We start from the raw sequence: 16,345 nt of genomic DNA on the forward strand, positions 1-16,345 counted from the left end.
TGCATGTGGTTGACCACCTTCTTTTGGATTGCGTTACACTTATTTAAGGTATTCTTTACTGTAATTGTGGCATCTTCGTAGCCAGTTGTGTTGTGGTCTTATGAACAGCACAGTTGTAATGCTTAAGGAATATGTTCTTTTTTTTGAGAAGTGCTAGTATACTACAGAGTAACAAATCAAGGGTTAGCAGTACAAAAAGAGTGGAAAAATGTATTGCATGAAGGCATTTTTGCTTCAGTTTTAAAAAAATTATTAAATTCAAGAATAGAAGGATTTGCCCATTTTGTATGATGCTATACTGTCAAGACAGTGATAACATAAATTATAAAATAAAATAGCTTTTGCAAGTACAGTACATTTCACAAAATTAAGGTAAAAAACATGCATATCTTTTCTCTCTGTACTGGTGAATAGTAAAAGTAGTTTGCATGCAGTTTCTTTTGAAGTGTCACAGCTTTGAGTTTGTAATAATAGATTTGACACCGTTGGAATAATGTTGAAAAGGGTCTGTCAGTATTTGAAGGACTACAGCTTGACAGCCTTAGAAAAATCTGCAGTTCAGCTACTCTGTTTTGTTGAGGATTTATATCTATTGCAAATAGGTTAGAGTAGAAATGAGACCAGAACAAATCTGGATAATTCATGCAAAAACTGAAAAGTAGTCTGGTTCCTGAGGCTGTGTAAGATGCCTGTAACAGACTTTTGTCATTCTGTTTATGTGTAGGTTAAAAAAATCCTTATGTCTGTCATGGCTCATAGAAAAAAGACCTTAAAATGGATCCTAAGAACCAGAGGACAAAGCAGTAAAACAAAACCACATTAGAATGTCGGGTCTTATACCAGCCATTTATGGTAAAACACATTAATATATAAGAAGGAGCAGCACTGAGTGATTTTAATGCATTAAATATCTCATAATATGTATTGAAAAACACTTGTTTGTGTGTTACAGTATGGAGCCAGACTCCCTTCCCCTTGCTCCAAGGAGGGTCTAGAATTCCCACAACTTATTCTGCAAGATCATTTCTGACTTTAGCTTGCAGAGTGGACACCTGCATTGAGGAGTGCTTGCATAGGTCATAGATCAGGCCTTGAAAGTGCTAAACATTTCCACTTAACTAAAAGACAGAGTTATTTTAGTAGCTGATTACCAACCTAGAAAGCAAGGCAAGGCAGTTCTGCTAGCTTGTATTTAGGATGGGTTGCAAGCAAGAACCAGGTTAAAATTAATTTGACAGTCTCCACTGATGTAGAGAGAGAATGTCCTAACTGTGATCCAGTTGACTGCTGTTAGATGCTCAGGTTCCTGCTAGAGCTGGCATGGCTGTCCTCTCAGGGAGGAAGCAATAGAACAGAGATGCCCTATGCTGCAGTTCCTCGTAGTAGGGGCAGCAGTACTTGTGGACAGTCGTGGGGCTTTCATACAGATTATCAAATGCAAATACGGTAGCATGGCTCAGCAGATGTATAGAAGCATGTGTGCACATGCACAAGGGCCTGTACTACTTCCTGTGGTGACACATGCTCCCTTGTCCAAGTGGAGGAGTTAGGGACTTGAAGAGGAAAAAAAAACTTTAATTTCCAGGATGCTGCCAAGGGTTCAAGCAGCCCTACCGTTGTTTGTGTGACTTCCCCTCCAGAGTTGGGAAGGCTTGATGACTGGCAGGCATATGGGTAGAATACATAGAAAAAACTGAGTTCAGCTGTCACTGCTTTTCCAGATTTTGTTAAAATATCCTTAAGTAGCTGTAACAAGAAGCACTTAATAATGGCAAATAAATCCATTTAGTGAAAAAATGAATTTGTAGCCTTAATGTGCTTTTTTAACATAGTGGAAGTATGACTTCTACCAGTTAAACAACTGCAGGTCTATGGATTATTGATTTATTGCATTTCATTGTTTTGCTTACTTGTTTTTATTACGTTGTAAATTTGACTGTCTGTAGATCTGCCTTTATAATAGGAGCCTGCACTTTGCATAGGAATAATTTTTTTCCATTTGATTATTTGTTTATTTCCATTTGTTAACTTGAATAAATTGTTATTGCTATTGTAGGTGCCCCACCTTTTCTACGTCCCCCTGGATTACCAGCATTGAGAGCACCATTACCACGACTGCTTCCTCCAGGACCACCTCCAGGGAGACCTCCTGGCCCTCCTCCAGGCCCTCCTCCTGGTCTTCCACCTGGTCCACCTCCACGAGGACCTCCGCCTAGATTACCTCCCGCTGCACCCCCAGGTAAGCGTATTTTTAGCTGTCATTTTTTTATAAGTTTGTAGTGAATGTGCATTGGTTGAAATTTGCAGGTAAGTCATGTTACAAATGTTAAATCTCTCCTTTTGTGGTCAACAGTAAAGAATAATATGTTAGGAAACATTCTTAATGATAAACTGTTGCTTGCAGTTACTTGTGTCAGCAGTTCCACACCTTCGAAACTGCAATTGTCAAAGACTACACTATTTGAAGTGGAAAGCTGACAAAAGGTTATCTTTGGTTGTTGTGCCTTATCTGTTCATTTTCCCACTTACTTGATGATCATTTTTAACCAACAACATAAATTCTTGTAGCATCAAGAAAAGTTATCTTTTACATTTACTTTTTGTTCTTGAATTCTTACACAGTTTTGCACTTGCATCCTTTTAGCTCTTATCTTAAGCATCCACAGCTTTTTTTTTCCTCAAAGGGTGTACACAGTATATTTGTCTAATGTAAGTCTTCATATTGTAGTACTGAAAAAAATATGAAAAGTGGATTGTAGCTAAATGTATGAAATGCATCCTTAATTGATCTAATTGTTTGGTGATGTTTCTTGATTTCTTTGCAGGACAAAATGCCTCTACTTATTAGCCTATAGGCATTGCTGAAACTGTTGCATTAATTTTGTTTTAATAATGTAATTTTGCAAAGTTTTTGTCAATGCTTTTTATTGCTAGTGTAGTTAAAGTAGCCATTTTGCCACCATATATGCCACTGCTGCTAACACCAGCTTGTGATAAACTTCCTCCTATGTTTTCCTGTATCCTGCAACTGTACTTTTACATGCTAGAATAGAAACATGAGTAAATGAACTTGCAGATTTATTATTTGATCTGTTTGGATTTGTAGGGCTGATTACTAAAACTTCAGATGTAATACATTATGCATTTACAATGTGTGCCTACTGTGATATATTACATTGTTATTATCCATGAAGTGCAGGATCTAATTTCTCCTTTCAGTACAGCTTTCTTATTGGGTGTTTACTTGCTTTTTATCCCTGTGCTGATGATCACTTAGATGGCTGTAAAAGATCCAGTGGTAGTTAGCAGAAGATTGGGTATTTTAACTCAGCTGTATGCTTAGAATGACGGAATTCTATCTGATCCAAATAACCTGAGATGGATTTGCAACTTGGGCACTGGAGGAGCTGGATGCAGGAGTGTGGAAGCAAGTGGCCAGTGCCAGCTCACCCATTCTGTAGAAGAATACATGGTCTAACTCACTGCGGTGCCAGTACCAACCAGCGAAAGAAAGGTGCATAGTGTATGTCAAATGGAAATGGATGTTTACTTAGTTCCACATTCACAAAGTAGCTTTTATGGTGCATGTGAGGAAACATTCATTCCTAGTCGGGAAGTCCTTGCAGGCCTTCAGATTTGCAAGAATGCTTGTCATACACAGAAGGGGAGGAGTTAGGGTTAAAATAAGAAGAAAAAAAAAGTTTGGATACATCAATTAATTCTTTGTGACTACAGGGTTGACAGACAACAAGAGATAAAAAGAATGAAGATAAAAAAAGAGTAGGGAAATTTCCTTGATGTCCTAGCCAGATTTCCTCCGTCTTTACAGATACCATCTCAAGTCTTCCCTGAAGGTAGACACATGCCTACTAGGACTGACCCCTTCAGGATTATTACTTTTTTTTTTTATGTTAAACTGCCAGGTGCATTTTTTCATAGTGTAACAGAATTTGAATTTCATTAGGCTTTTCTACTACAGTCTGTTGTTCAGAAATCACTTTATTGGGGGAAAACTATAAAACAAAATCTGATGATGTCGATTTTCATTTTATCCTCGACATATGGGTTCGGTTCCAACCAGAACCGACAGCCGTTACTACAACTCACAGAAGCCAAAAACTCTCTACCCACAATGCTCCTGTCCCTGTTACCTCAGATCTCATTTGCCGCTTTTTGTGACACATGATTGCCATTACTCTCAAGCAATCTAAGTAAAAGTTTGTTTTGTTTCTTACATTTTGATTATTTAGTAGTCTCTTTCAGCTCCCTTACCTATCCTTTAAATTCTTGGTCAAACCTCTCCTGAACTTTTTCTGTACGTACTTGTATCTTTCCTCTGTAATATGTACATATTCCCGACTATCATTGTTGATATTTTTTCTCTCTGAGAAAATGGCCAGGAAAGTTGCAAAAAAAAAAATGGTTTATAGTAATTTTTCTTCTTTGGTGAGTGTGTGACCTGCTTGCATTTTTTTTGGCTGATAAACCTAAAGCCCCTTTTGGTTTTAAGAGATACCAGAAATGTGGGCACAAATACCTTTTTCTGACACAGTTACTATGTGTGTACTGTTTGGGACCACTGTATCTTCAAGAGACCTGCTCAGTATGCCATTCTTTTAGCCACAGGGCCTTAGTAGAAAGAAAAAATAAATTAATCTTGAAGGGTCGTATCCCATCTGCTTTTAGTGAGGCCATATCTGGTTCTGAAAAAGTAAAACTGATGTGTCATCTCCTTCTTCTTCGTCTTCCTCTGCCGAATCCTTAGAGAAATGTAAGAAAAGGAGTGTCTGTGCCAACTTCTCCCTCATCACCATCTTCTAAAAAGCTAAAGTCTCTTTGGTTCCTGCAGTTTTCTCAGAACCGACAGATGTGGTACACAAGACACCGGTTCCATCACCTTCTTTGGAACTGAACCTACCAGATCAAAGTCTTCGACACCAGAGGTTTCTGCCGAGAAGCTTCCTCACCCATTGGCATTGCAATTATTGGTGCAGACTTTTTCCTTGGTGCCCAACACTTCCACCGAGCAAGCTGTCAGGGAAGTGTTCCATGTTAACACTACCTAGAACTTCATACTCTCCCTCATTTGACCCTCTTTCCGGATAGGCTGCTTTCATCCTTCCTGGGAAAGCCAAAATCACCATCCATTCTGTCTCTCCATTTCACTAAAAGCCTAGATAGATGAAGATGATGTGGAGAGACCAGTAAAGAAGATACTCTGGGTGAGAGGATTGACAAGGTTCTACTGTGGCTCAGCCCCCACGGGTTTAGGATCTGAGGTTTCCTTTACCCTTCTGGTACTTTCTCTTCTAACTTCAGCTGAAGCTTTAGAGCCCTCTGTTCTAAGTTTCCCGGTGCTGACTGTATCGGAGCTGAAGATGTCCGTGTCTTCGGATCAAATTCTTGCTGTGAGTTCTTCAGTTCAATCAGAACCAGAGACCTCCTGGAGCCGCATCTGTCCCGTCTGCTCCAGGGGGCTAGAGTTAACTCCTGTTTTGTCAGAGCCTTCTCTGTGCCTCAGATCCTCTGCATGAATCAGGTCGACTTGAGCTTTGACCTCGAGAGGAGTCTCCTCAGAGCGGAGAGTGACATCAGTTCCGAGGCAGTCTTTCCTGGTTCCAGGCTTCCTTCCCTCTTCGGGAGGGCCAGCTTTCAAGGTTATGGAGAGAGCCTTGACTGCAACAATTAGTCAATCCCTTCCACTTCGGAGCAGATTCCCTTGCCTTGTTTCTGCCCAGATATTCAACCAGTACCCCCTCTGGGTCAGCAGATGCCAAAACTGCAGGATTCCCTCTTCTTCTGATACCTCCCAGATCATCCCACTGAGAAGGTTCCGCAGAAGAAAAAGTGCAAGAGGAAGCAGTTAGATTCCCCAGAGGAATCGATCACCGAAGACACCGACTTTGATGAAGGGGAAGGATCCCAAGGTCACCTCCTGACATCCCCTTTGGAAACATCCTGGAAATATTAAAACAGACTGGTGACGGGAAGTCTCAGAATCCCTCTTCCAAGGAGTCAGTGAACCTGCAGGCTTTTGGCACTCAGCCATCTACCTCTTGGGTGACTCCGACAGCTGACAGGCTTATTCATTTGATCTCTCAGCGGGCATGGAAGGCCCCTGATACTTTATTTATTGACATTTGTTAACCGGGTTAGTCCAACTGGGTTATTGTCCCATTTTCAGTGGAGACCCAAGGAGAAAAGCTCCAGCAAATACAATATATGATGACAGAACAAGAAAAAACAAGTATTACAAACAATAGCAGCAAGCAATAGAAATAAACATCTACATGTATAGAAATAAACAACTACATTTTTGTTTCTTTGAAAAAATTAAATTCTTAGTTGCTGAACAGATGGGGAAAGTCAAGAGTGATAGTAGGATGTAATGAGAGAGATGTAAGTGTGGGAGTAGGGGAGAGCTAAGTAGGGTCATAGCAGGGACAGGTTCTGGAATTGAGTAAATGTGTCTTCAGTTCTTTTTTAAATAGTGGAGTATGAGAGATATAGCTTATATCAAGGGGAAGTTTATTCCAAGCTTGGGCCACAGAATGCTTGTAGAGTTGCTTACCAACAGACTTGTTAGGGTGGTAGACATCAAGAAATTGCTGATTTGAGGTGCGGAGAGATCGAGAAGGGGTATAGATGGAAACAAGGAGAGATAGGGAAGCACAGCAGGAGGGTTTAAACAGCATAGAGTGCAGCATGTGAAATTGGTAGAGATGAAGTAATTGTGGGAGTTCCAGCCATTGTAGAGACTTTAAGGCAATACAGTGGTGTGTGTTGTTTGGGCAGTTAGTAATTAATCTGGCTATTTTTTTCTGGTAGGTTTGTTGAAATTTGTTCAGGGTAGTAGTTTGAATATTTGTGAGAACTGGGGCAACATAGAGGAGAGAGGGGAGGAGAGGTGCTTGTCCAAGGGTGAGTCTAGCCTCAGGAGTGAGGTATTTTCTGTTCCGATATAGGAGACCAAGTTTTTGATGGGTTTTCTTTATGCATTGCTGTATATGCTGATTGAATTTTAGTTCTTCAATGATAACCCCTAAGAGTTTAGTGTGGGTGTCAGGATGGATGGCTGTATTATTTACAAGGTTTAATGACAAAGGAAGATCTATGTTGAGCAAGAGAACGGGGAAGAAGAGCAAGAGTTTGTTTTTTTGGGATTTAGGATTAGTACGTTTTTTGAAAGCCATTGTTTGGTGTAGAGTAGAGCTTTTTGGGTTAGAGTGTGTAGGTCAGAGATGTTGGCTGTAGAAATAATAGTGGAGTCATCAGCGTATTGAATGAGAGATGAATTATTGCAAGAGGTGAAGAGGTCATTAGTGAAGATATTGAATAAAAGGGGGCCTAAGATGGAACCTTGTGGAACCCCAGTAGAGATAGGCAGGAAAGGAGAATATGAGGAGAGCCATTTGACAGATTGTTGGCGTCCAGATAGATAGCTAGCAAACCAGCTGAGGGTGGAGGAGGATAGGTGAAAGTTTGCAGGTTTAGATAGAAGTAAAGGATGGGATACAGTATCAAAAGCTTTGGAGAGGTCTAGAAAGAGACAGGAAGTAGGTTTATTATTGTCCAGGGATTCTGCAATGGTGTGGGTGAAGGAGAATAGAGCAGTAGTAGTGCTATGATAGGGGCGGAAACCATGTTGAGTAGGGGTGAGTAAGTTGTGATCGAGAAGGTGGTTTAGAAGCTGAGTATGGATACATTTTTCTAGGATCTTAGGGGGGATAGAATGGCAATAGGTCGATAGTTGGTAGGATCAGTAGAGTTGCCTTCCTTATGGAGAGGGGTGGTGTAGAAAGATTTCCAAAGAGTAGGAACAGTAGATTCTAGCATGGATCTATTAATTAATATAGTCACAGGGTAGGAAATAGAGTCAGCTGCAAGTTTGAGGAAGGTGGGAGGTAATTTATCAGTAGAGAGAGAGCAGGGTTTGAGTTTGAACAGTAGAGATTTGATGTAAGAAGTGGGAAGTGGCTGGAAGGAGAAAAAAGTGTTATTGGGGCTGGGTGTTGGATCAGGTAAGGAGTAGGAGTTAGTTTGAGAGGGTAGGAGGTTTTGGATGGAGGAGATGAAGTGGGAATTTAGTAGGGTAGCTGTTTCCTCCGGAGTTGAGTTTGGGTAAGGCAAGGGTTAGAGGGAGAGCCTGGGTAAAGGATGCTATTTAGTGTAGACCAGAATTTACGGGGGTTAGATCTATGTTTATGCTGACCTAAGCTATAAAATGATTTTTTTGTCTTTAGTTGTCTGTTTTTTGGCAAGATTACGTAGTTGTCTGTATTTGAGAAGATGAGGTGTTTGTTTAGTTTTGATCCAGGCTTTCCAGGCACAGTCTCTTTGTTTCATGATGGTCTTAGTTTCTTTTGAAAGCCAGGGGGTATGATTAGATTTCACTCTGATCATTCTAGAGGGAGCAAGGGAGTCCAGGGTATTTAGGAAGATGCTATTAAAAGTGTCAACGGCATCATTCAGGGGAAGTTGTTTAAGGATGGACCAGTCAATGTTTTGCAGTAGTGAGTTAAATTGAGAAGAGTTAAATGAGGATAGTTTCCGACAATCTCTAAAGAGGTGGGGTTTAGGAGTGTGAGGGTCATATCTTAGGATAGAGGTAGGGAGATGGTCACTGAGGGAGTCTGGTAGGGTTTTGGGCTGGTGGTAATGTTGAGGGGAGTTAGTAAGAATCCAGTCTATAGTGGAGCTGGAGATAGAGTTTTTGTGGAAACGAGTGGGGGTAGAAATTAGTTGGTGGAAACCATGAAGGTGAATATTGAGTGAGAGAGAGTCAGTAGAAAGTTTAGACCAGTCTATATTGACATCCCCAAGGATGAGTGTTTCATAAGGTATGTTGAGATAGAACCAGGATAGTATGTTTTCGAGAATGGGTATATTGTTGCCAGGAGGAATATAGATGGAAGCTACAGAAAGTTTTTTGTGAGGATTTAGATGGAGGTTAAGAATGAGGAGTTCAGCAGGATGGAAGCTAGGAATATGTGTGGGGTAAGGTGAAAGGTTAAGGCTGTTAAAGTAGAGGATGGCTACACCACCTCCTTTCTTTGACGTTCTATCAGAGCGGTAGATGTTGTAACCAGGGGGGAGTATTTCACTGTTTGAGATATGAGGCTTGAGCCATGTTTCTGATAGGGATAGAATGTGAGGGGTGTTGTAAGCTATCCAAGAGTGTAGATCAGTAATTTTATTTGCTAGGCTTTGAATGTTTAGTGAATAAAAGGTTAGGTGTTTGCAAGGTTTTGGGTATTGGGACTGAGGTTGTATATCTGATTGGTTGTTGGAAGAGGGTTGAGAGCAGGAGGTAGTTAAGGTGGATGGAAGGGGTGGAGAGGGAGGTGCAATGTGAAGAGGGGCCAGGGTTGGGATGGATGTCTCCAGAGGAGAGTAAATGTTTATAGAGAAAAGCGCCTGATGTAAACAGTATATAGTGTTTGGGAGGTCTGTATTTAATCTTATTGGATGGTTTGAGAATTTGAAGTGTGTCTCTTTTGTACAGAGTTATGATGGTAGAGTTAAATAGGTGTGGAGAGATGGAAAAAGAAAGTGAGGTTGGAAAGTTGTAGTGTGAGTGCGAGGTAGGGGAACAAAAGAATGGATTTGAGAGGTAAGAATGATAGGTAGTAATAGAGAGTATAGTGAGTAATGTTGCAGATATAAGTAGATGCAGCATGATGAGAGGTTTGGTTAAGGAGGGAAGGGAGTAATTGTAAGAAATAATATAAAGTAGGTGAGTATGCCAAGTTTGATTGGGTGTTGGATTGTGGGAGTGGTGCTAGACAGGAAGTGAATTTGTAGTGGATGGCTGGGCAGGAAGGGGAGGATTGGTTAAGTATAAAGGAAATTGTACAGGGGGTTGGTGGGAATGGAGATAGGGTAGGGGAGCGAAGCGAGCCCAAGCGTAGCGGGGCTACACACAAAAGGAAAGTCTGAAGAAAACACAATCAGTGAAAAGAGAAAGAAAGGGAGAGGAAAAGTGTGTAAGGTTCTAGCAGAAGCAGAGAGAGTTCATAGGTTCGTACTAGGCTATCTGCCCTAGGGCATTTATAATCCTAGTCAGAGTGTGTGTGACTTTCACCACCCCTTAGGATGAGAATACTACGCCCATTTAGAGTTTAGTTTACTGTGCCTCTGTCTAGTAGTGAGACAGAGATGACCCCCGGGGTAAACCTACGATCTCCCATCCACTCGTCAAGATTTCTCTTGAATAGAGTTAGTGAGGGGCTCTGCCTAACATGGATTGGGATTCTGTTCCAGAGTGTAGGGAGCCTCTGGGTTATGAATCTGTCCCTCCAGCACGTCCTATTTATTTCTGTGTTGAGGTTTAAGTCTCTTGCTCTCGTGGCTCTGATGGATTTGGATTTTCTGAGGTGGAGCATGTCCATTAATTCCGGATTTGACATGGCCTTGTACGTCAGGCACAGATCACCTCTGAGTAGGCGGTATGCGACTGAATAGAGTTGGAGTTTTTTCAGTCGGGCAGCATATGACATATGTTTAAGACCCTTTATCCTCTTAGTGAGGAACTTTTGGAGTCTTTCCAACTGCTGCAGGTGTCGGGTAAGATACATCCCAAATGGGGCATTGTACTCAATCATTGGCCTGATAAGAGAAGAGTACAGGGGCACAATGACCTCTCTTGATCTAGATGTGAAACCCTTCATGATAAGGTGGGCAATATTGAAGGTCTTCCTAACCACTTTGGCAATGTGAGTGTCAAATGAGAGGTTACTGTCAGCCTGGGTCCCTAGGTCCCTGATTACCTCTTCCGTACTTAATGGATTACCACCTATGTGGTAATTTGTGGGTACCTTGTTTTTCCCAAAGGGTATGACTATACATGTTTTGGCGTTCAGCTTAAGGCCATGGCTCTGGCACCAATTATTCGTTTCTATGAGGCCTCTCTGAAGGATGTTTGTGTCCGCTGGCCTGAGATTAGGACAGCAGGAGGTAGGAAGTAAGGCATAAGTCTAGAGATGTAAGGAAGAGCAGGGTAGGACAGGTATAGGGGGTTATTAGAATATCTTACTGTGGTAGCTAGGAGAACAAGCAGGTTAAAGGAGGAGTGGGTAAAGAGTAAAAGAGTAGTTCAGAAAGGAGGTATGAGTTACAGTGGAGAGTGAGCAGGCAGATAAGAAGAGAAATGGGTATGGAGAAATGAATAGTTCAGAAAGGAGGTGAGGATTAACAGTGGAGAGGAGTAGGGTGGAGAGGGGGGTAGGAAGACTGAGGGATGTTAAGGTAAGAGTTGGAGGAAGCGGTAGATGAGAGGTGAGCAGTCAGCGGGTGTACGGCAGCCAACACAGGGGTAGGCCAGAGATTATAGGCAGCAAATATAATCTTCAGGTGAGCAGTACGTACTTAGGTAAATTCCACTAAGGAAGGAACAAACAGCAGATGTTTGGCAGCAGGTGGTTTTCCAGTGAGTTTGGGCTTGAAGTAGAGTCAGGGAAACACAGGTAGCAATTAGGTAAACCTGAAAAACATAAAAATAAGACAAGTGAGTTGCAAGGGGCAGTGGGAATAGGGATTAGAAGAGTAACTGAGTAGTGGGACAGTAGAAGTGAGTGTAAGGTAGGATAGGGTGAGTATAGATATGAGTGGTGGTAGGGGGTAGAGGTGTGAAATTAGTGTGGAGGGGGCAGTGAGGACACAAAGGCAGTGAGACAAAATATACAGCTAATAGAATAGGTTAAAACATTGCAGGAGATGGACGAAGTCACAAAGATTCAGTTATTCCTCATTTAAAACAACAGATGGTTTGCCATGAGTAACAGTAATACATTTAGGGTAGCAGGTAGTCAAAGCACAGACAGCAGATATTAAGTCAAGGTAATGCACCAGAGCATTGGGTATTATATCTAAAACGACCTTTATATTGAAGAACAGTAATATTGTGCATATGTATATGTTTAAATATATTCTAGTAAACAAATGAGCATGCAGCTCAGATTGGGCAGATAAAGCAGTAATTAAAGATAGGATTTGTGGTTAAAATTAAAGAAAAATGGTGGTAGCTAAAGGAATAGCAGGAACTGGTCAATGTGAGAGAAACACTATGAGGGAGGGACAGGGGGAGACAGACCAGCACGTGGCAAAACGATGCGCCGAAAAGGTCTACAAGGGAGTCCTTAAACTCCTAACATAAAAAACAAGGGTCGATAACAAACTACTTGAAGGTATGAATACAGGGACCAGGCTATGGTCTGGTAACACCTGGCTAAGCATTAGCGACAGGAAGTTAGGGCTTAAAAATAATCAAATACATGATATCCAGCCAGTAGAGGAAACTAATTAAAGTAACTAAAAGATTAGACAGAACTAAAATGGTTGGCGACAGTGGCAAAATGCTAGATGTAGGGGAAAAAAAACACATACAGCAGAGGAGAAAAATAGTACATTTAGTGGAACCTATTGAGCCTATCCCCAGGAGACTATACAACATGCCCCTGAAGACAAACAGTTCTGGGCCAGAGGGTTAGCTGCTGTTGCCATGATCATGGCAGCAGCCACAAAGAAGGAACTGGCCAAAGAGAGTTCCTCTTCATCCATCCACCCAGCAGAGAGTCTCTGGCTCTGGATAGGTTTGGTAAGCGGGTCTATGCTTCATCGACCTTTGCCTTAAGGTCTGTGAATTTCTTGGCACACTTCACCAGACTTCAGGGATCTGATCAAGAAGTTATCAGATGCCCTCGCAGGAATCCTTTTAGAGGACATCCAAGAAAAGGTGGCTTCCCAGTTGGCTACCCTGGAGTCTGTGTCCAGTTTGTCCATGAGACGCATCGCTTATGCAGCTGAAGGGACCACCAGAGCAGCGGGTTCAGGCATTGCCATTAGGAAAAACAGCTGGATGCACCTATGTGACTTTGCTGAGACATTTAAGTCTTCATTCGTCAATGCACTCTTTGATGGATCATCCATGTTTGGTCCAAAAGTTTGGGAAACTTTATCCAGGTATGACAAAGAAGGAAAGACCCTTTCTGCTCTGGGTGTACGTTTTTCCACTCCTCAAAGACCATTCTCTGTTAATCAGAGAAGCAGTGGAAAAATGTGGTTCAAAAAGTCCCAAGGGCCTTTTCAGGACACATGTGGAGGTAGTTCCCCTAGGGGCAGAGGGAGGACCTTCAATGGAAGATGCCACCCCTGTGGCAGATGTGACCCACAAAATCAGGGTTTCAGGGATTTTTTTCTCTGGTAAATCCTACCAGCGCTCCTGAAAGGAGGTCCGATTGTCTTCCTCTGGAGGCATTCGGGGGATACTTATCCCAGCACCAGAATGCCTAGCTACAAATAACCTTGGATGCTTGGGTGCAGAGGGTTATATCCAGAGGCTATATAATCCCCTTTTCTCCTCTTCTTCCTGTATGCAAGAAAATACCCAATGTTCCACCTAGGCAGAGGTAACAAAGCAGTTCTGGAAATCCAGAAACTGATGGGAAAAAAAAGTGGCATCCAAGAAGTCCCACCAGACCAGAGAGAGTCTGGAATTTACTCAAGATTCTTTTTAGTGCCAAAAAAGACAAAGAACTGGAGACCAATTTTGGATCTATGTGTACTGAACAAATCAGTTCACCAAACCATGTTCTAGATTGTCACAGTACAGTCCATTCTTCTGTTTTTGGAAAAAGATGATTGGATGTGCTCGATAGATCTTCAGGATGCATATTACCATGTAAAGATGGACAAATGAGAAGATTCCTCCGCTTCTGGCTGGGAGCCAGTCACTTTCAATTCAGATTTCTGCCCTTTGGTTTCACCACAGTCCCCGGGGTGTTCACCAAGTGTATGGCAGTAGTAGCAGCTCACTTGAGACTGCAGGGATTCCGAGTGTTTCTGCATCTAGACAATTGGCTCATTACTGCTCCAACCAGGCATCAGTTGATAGAACCAAGAGACCATCTACTTCACTTTTGCTCTTACCTGGGATTATCTGTTAATTTTGAAAAAAATCTAAATTGACTCCAACTCTTAATTTAGAGTTCATAGGAGCCCTTCTAAATACTCAAACTTCCATAGCTTCTCTTCCTCCTGTGTGACTTCAGAAAATCAGAGTTCTGGTAAAGAAGCTAATCAGCAACAAAAAAGTAATTGCTCGCCTAGTCCTTCAGGCACTGGGCTCCATGGCTGCAGCTGTAACTCTAGTTCCCTTAGTAAGATACCACAGGAGGATACTACAGTGGTTGCTAGCATGTCAGTGGTCAGTGTTACACCAACCAATGTCGAACCTGATTTTGATCAATCTTTACAGAAAAGATTTAGTTTGGTGGAAGCATTCTGAAGACATTCTTCTAGGCTGTCCCTTTGTCCCATCATAATACCAAGCCATAGTGACCATGGACACCTCCCAGATGGGGTTGGGGAGCATTATCTGGGCAAGACTGTCCAAGGCAATTGGGTCCCCCACAGAGGCCAACTTTTGTATATCAATGTACTTGGAGCTAAGAGCAGTGCTTTTAGCACTGCAAGCCTTTCAGACTGCTGTTCCTTCAGGAACAATTGCGATTCAAACAAACAATATGTCAGTAGTTTGGTACATCAGTTAACAGGGAGAAACCAAATTTTACCCTCTTTGTCGAGAACCTCTGAGTGTGGCAGTGGGCGATCTCATCCACCCACTTTCTGATGGCAATATATGTTCCAGGGAGTTCCAACACGATAGCAGGCTAAGTAGGTGTATTGTCTGCCTCACAAGTGGTCTAGCAGTCGAAAAATGACGGAAACGATTTTCCATCAATAGGGCCAGCCTTGCTGCGACCTGTTGGCCTTTCCCCATAGCAGCAAGTGCAGCAACTGCTTCGCCCTGATTCTCCCCTCCGGGAGAGTCACCGAGAGATGCTCTTCTCCACATTTGTCCCTCTGGACTGCTGTATGCCTTTCCCTAATTCCTCTAATTCGAAATTCCTACAGAAAGCAATCGGGGTGAAGAGCAAAGTAATCCTCATTGCACCTTACTGGCTTTTATGGATATGGTTCCCTTTTCTTTAGCGTTATCTGATTCAACGACTGGCGGCATAATGCCCGGGCACTTCTATGGACTAGGCTTGTAAAGGATCCAGGGCCATTAGCCTGGTACACATTTATGAACAATCTTGGATTCTGGACCCAGATCCTGACCTCTTGTCCCATCCAGAGGGGTTACTCCATCCGAACATTATGAACCTCAAGCTGGCGGCTTGGTTTCTCCAGTTCCATCCTGGTACATCATATTCTCTTAGCCTCTCATAAGCCTGCTACCTGTAAACTCTATGCTAGTAAGTGGAGGAGGTTTCGGGCTCGTGACAACAATATTGATCCATTTTCAGCACCCATTGATAAAATCCTAGAATTTTTAGCTACACCTTTCAAGGCAGGTGCTTCCCATTCTACCATTTTAAAGTTCAACTAGCAGCTATTTCTAATTTCCATAATGATTTTAAAAACTCCTCCCTGGCTTCTCATAAGCTTTGAATAGCATTCTTAAAAGGAACTTTCTTGTTAAAACCCCCTTACTTACAAAGATCTTAGTCCACCTTGGGATCTGAATTTAGTGTTATAAACCATTGTTCAACCTCCTTTTGAACCATCAGCTGAATGTGATCTAAAGTTTTTATCCTGGAAAACTATATTCTTAGAGGCAATAATGTCTACCAGAAGGATTTCAGAAATATTTATCATGTAGACCTCCTTATCTGATGTTCCACAAAGATAAGAGTTTCACTAAGAACCAGTCCTTCCTTTTTGCCTAAGGTAGTGTCAGAGACCAGTATCAATCAGACTATTAATTTACCAGTATTTGTTCCCAATGTTGCTAGTAAAGGTGAATACTGCTTACATACTCAGACAACTATGCTTCTGTTTACACATAACTGAGAATGTAAGACAATCTGACCAACTATGTCATTTTAACCTACAAGACTTGGCCAACCAGTGCGCAAAGTGACACTAGCCAGATGGCTCAAAGATTGCATTTTTTTTTTATCTCTAATAATAAGAAAATTAATCTGCCTAGGCCTTTAAAGGCACATTCTACAAGTGTTGTGGCTACTTCAGTAGTTTTTCAGTCTAGAGCTTCTATGGATGATATTTTTGTGCAGCAGCAACTTGGGCTTCTCCTCATATCTTTATTACTCATTACAAATTGGATTTGGTCTCCAGAGGAAGAGTGTCATTTGGTTCTATGGTGCTCAGTAATATCCTTCCGTAAGTCCACCCAAGGTCTAAGGTAGCTGAGGACTTTGTCCCATATGTTGAGGATAAAATTAAAATTGGAATCATCAGGTAAAGAAGTTATGTACTCACCATAACCTTCCATATGTGGTGGTCTTTTTCATTTATCCTCAACTCCCCCCTCTCCTTCCCC

At 41.9% G+C, this 16,345-nt stretch overlaps 1 protein-coding gene across 1 annotated transcript in view; it reads left to right on the plus strand.

Annotated features, from left to right (window-relative positions):
- The window catches only part of WBP11 (WW domain binding protein 11), a gene marked incomplete in the record, with an annotated part of 1,089,603 nt that overhangs the window by 966,467 nt on the left and 106,791 nt on the right, over window positions 1–16,345 (plus strand). The window contains 1 exon segment of the mRNA XM_044068181.1: window positions 2,057–2,239. Coding sequence (XP_043924116.1) covers window positions 2,057–2,239 — 183 coding nt within the window.

This window comes from Protopterus annectens, chromosome 1.part0, assembly GCF_019279795.1.
Source record: "Protopterus annectens isolate FY-2018-M chromosome 1.part0, PAN1.0, whole genome shotgun sequence".
Taxonomy (NCBI): Eukaryota; Metazoa; Chordata; order Ceratodontiformes; family Protopteridae; genus Protopterus; species Protopterus annectens.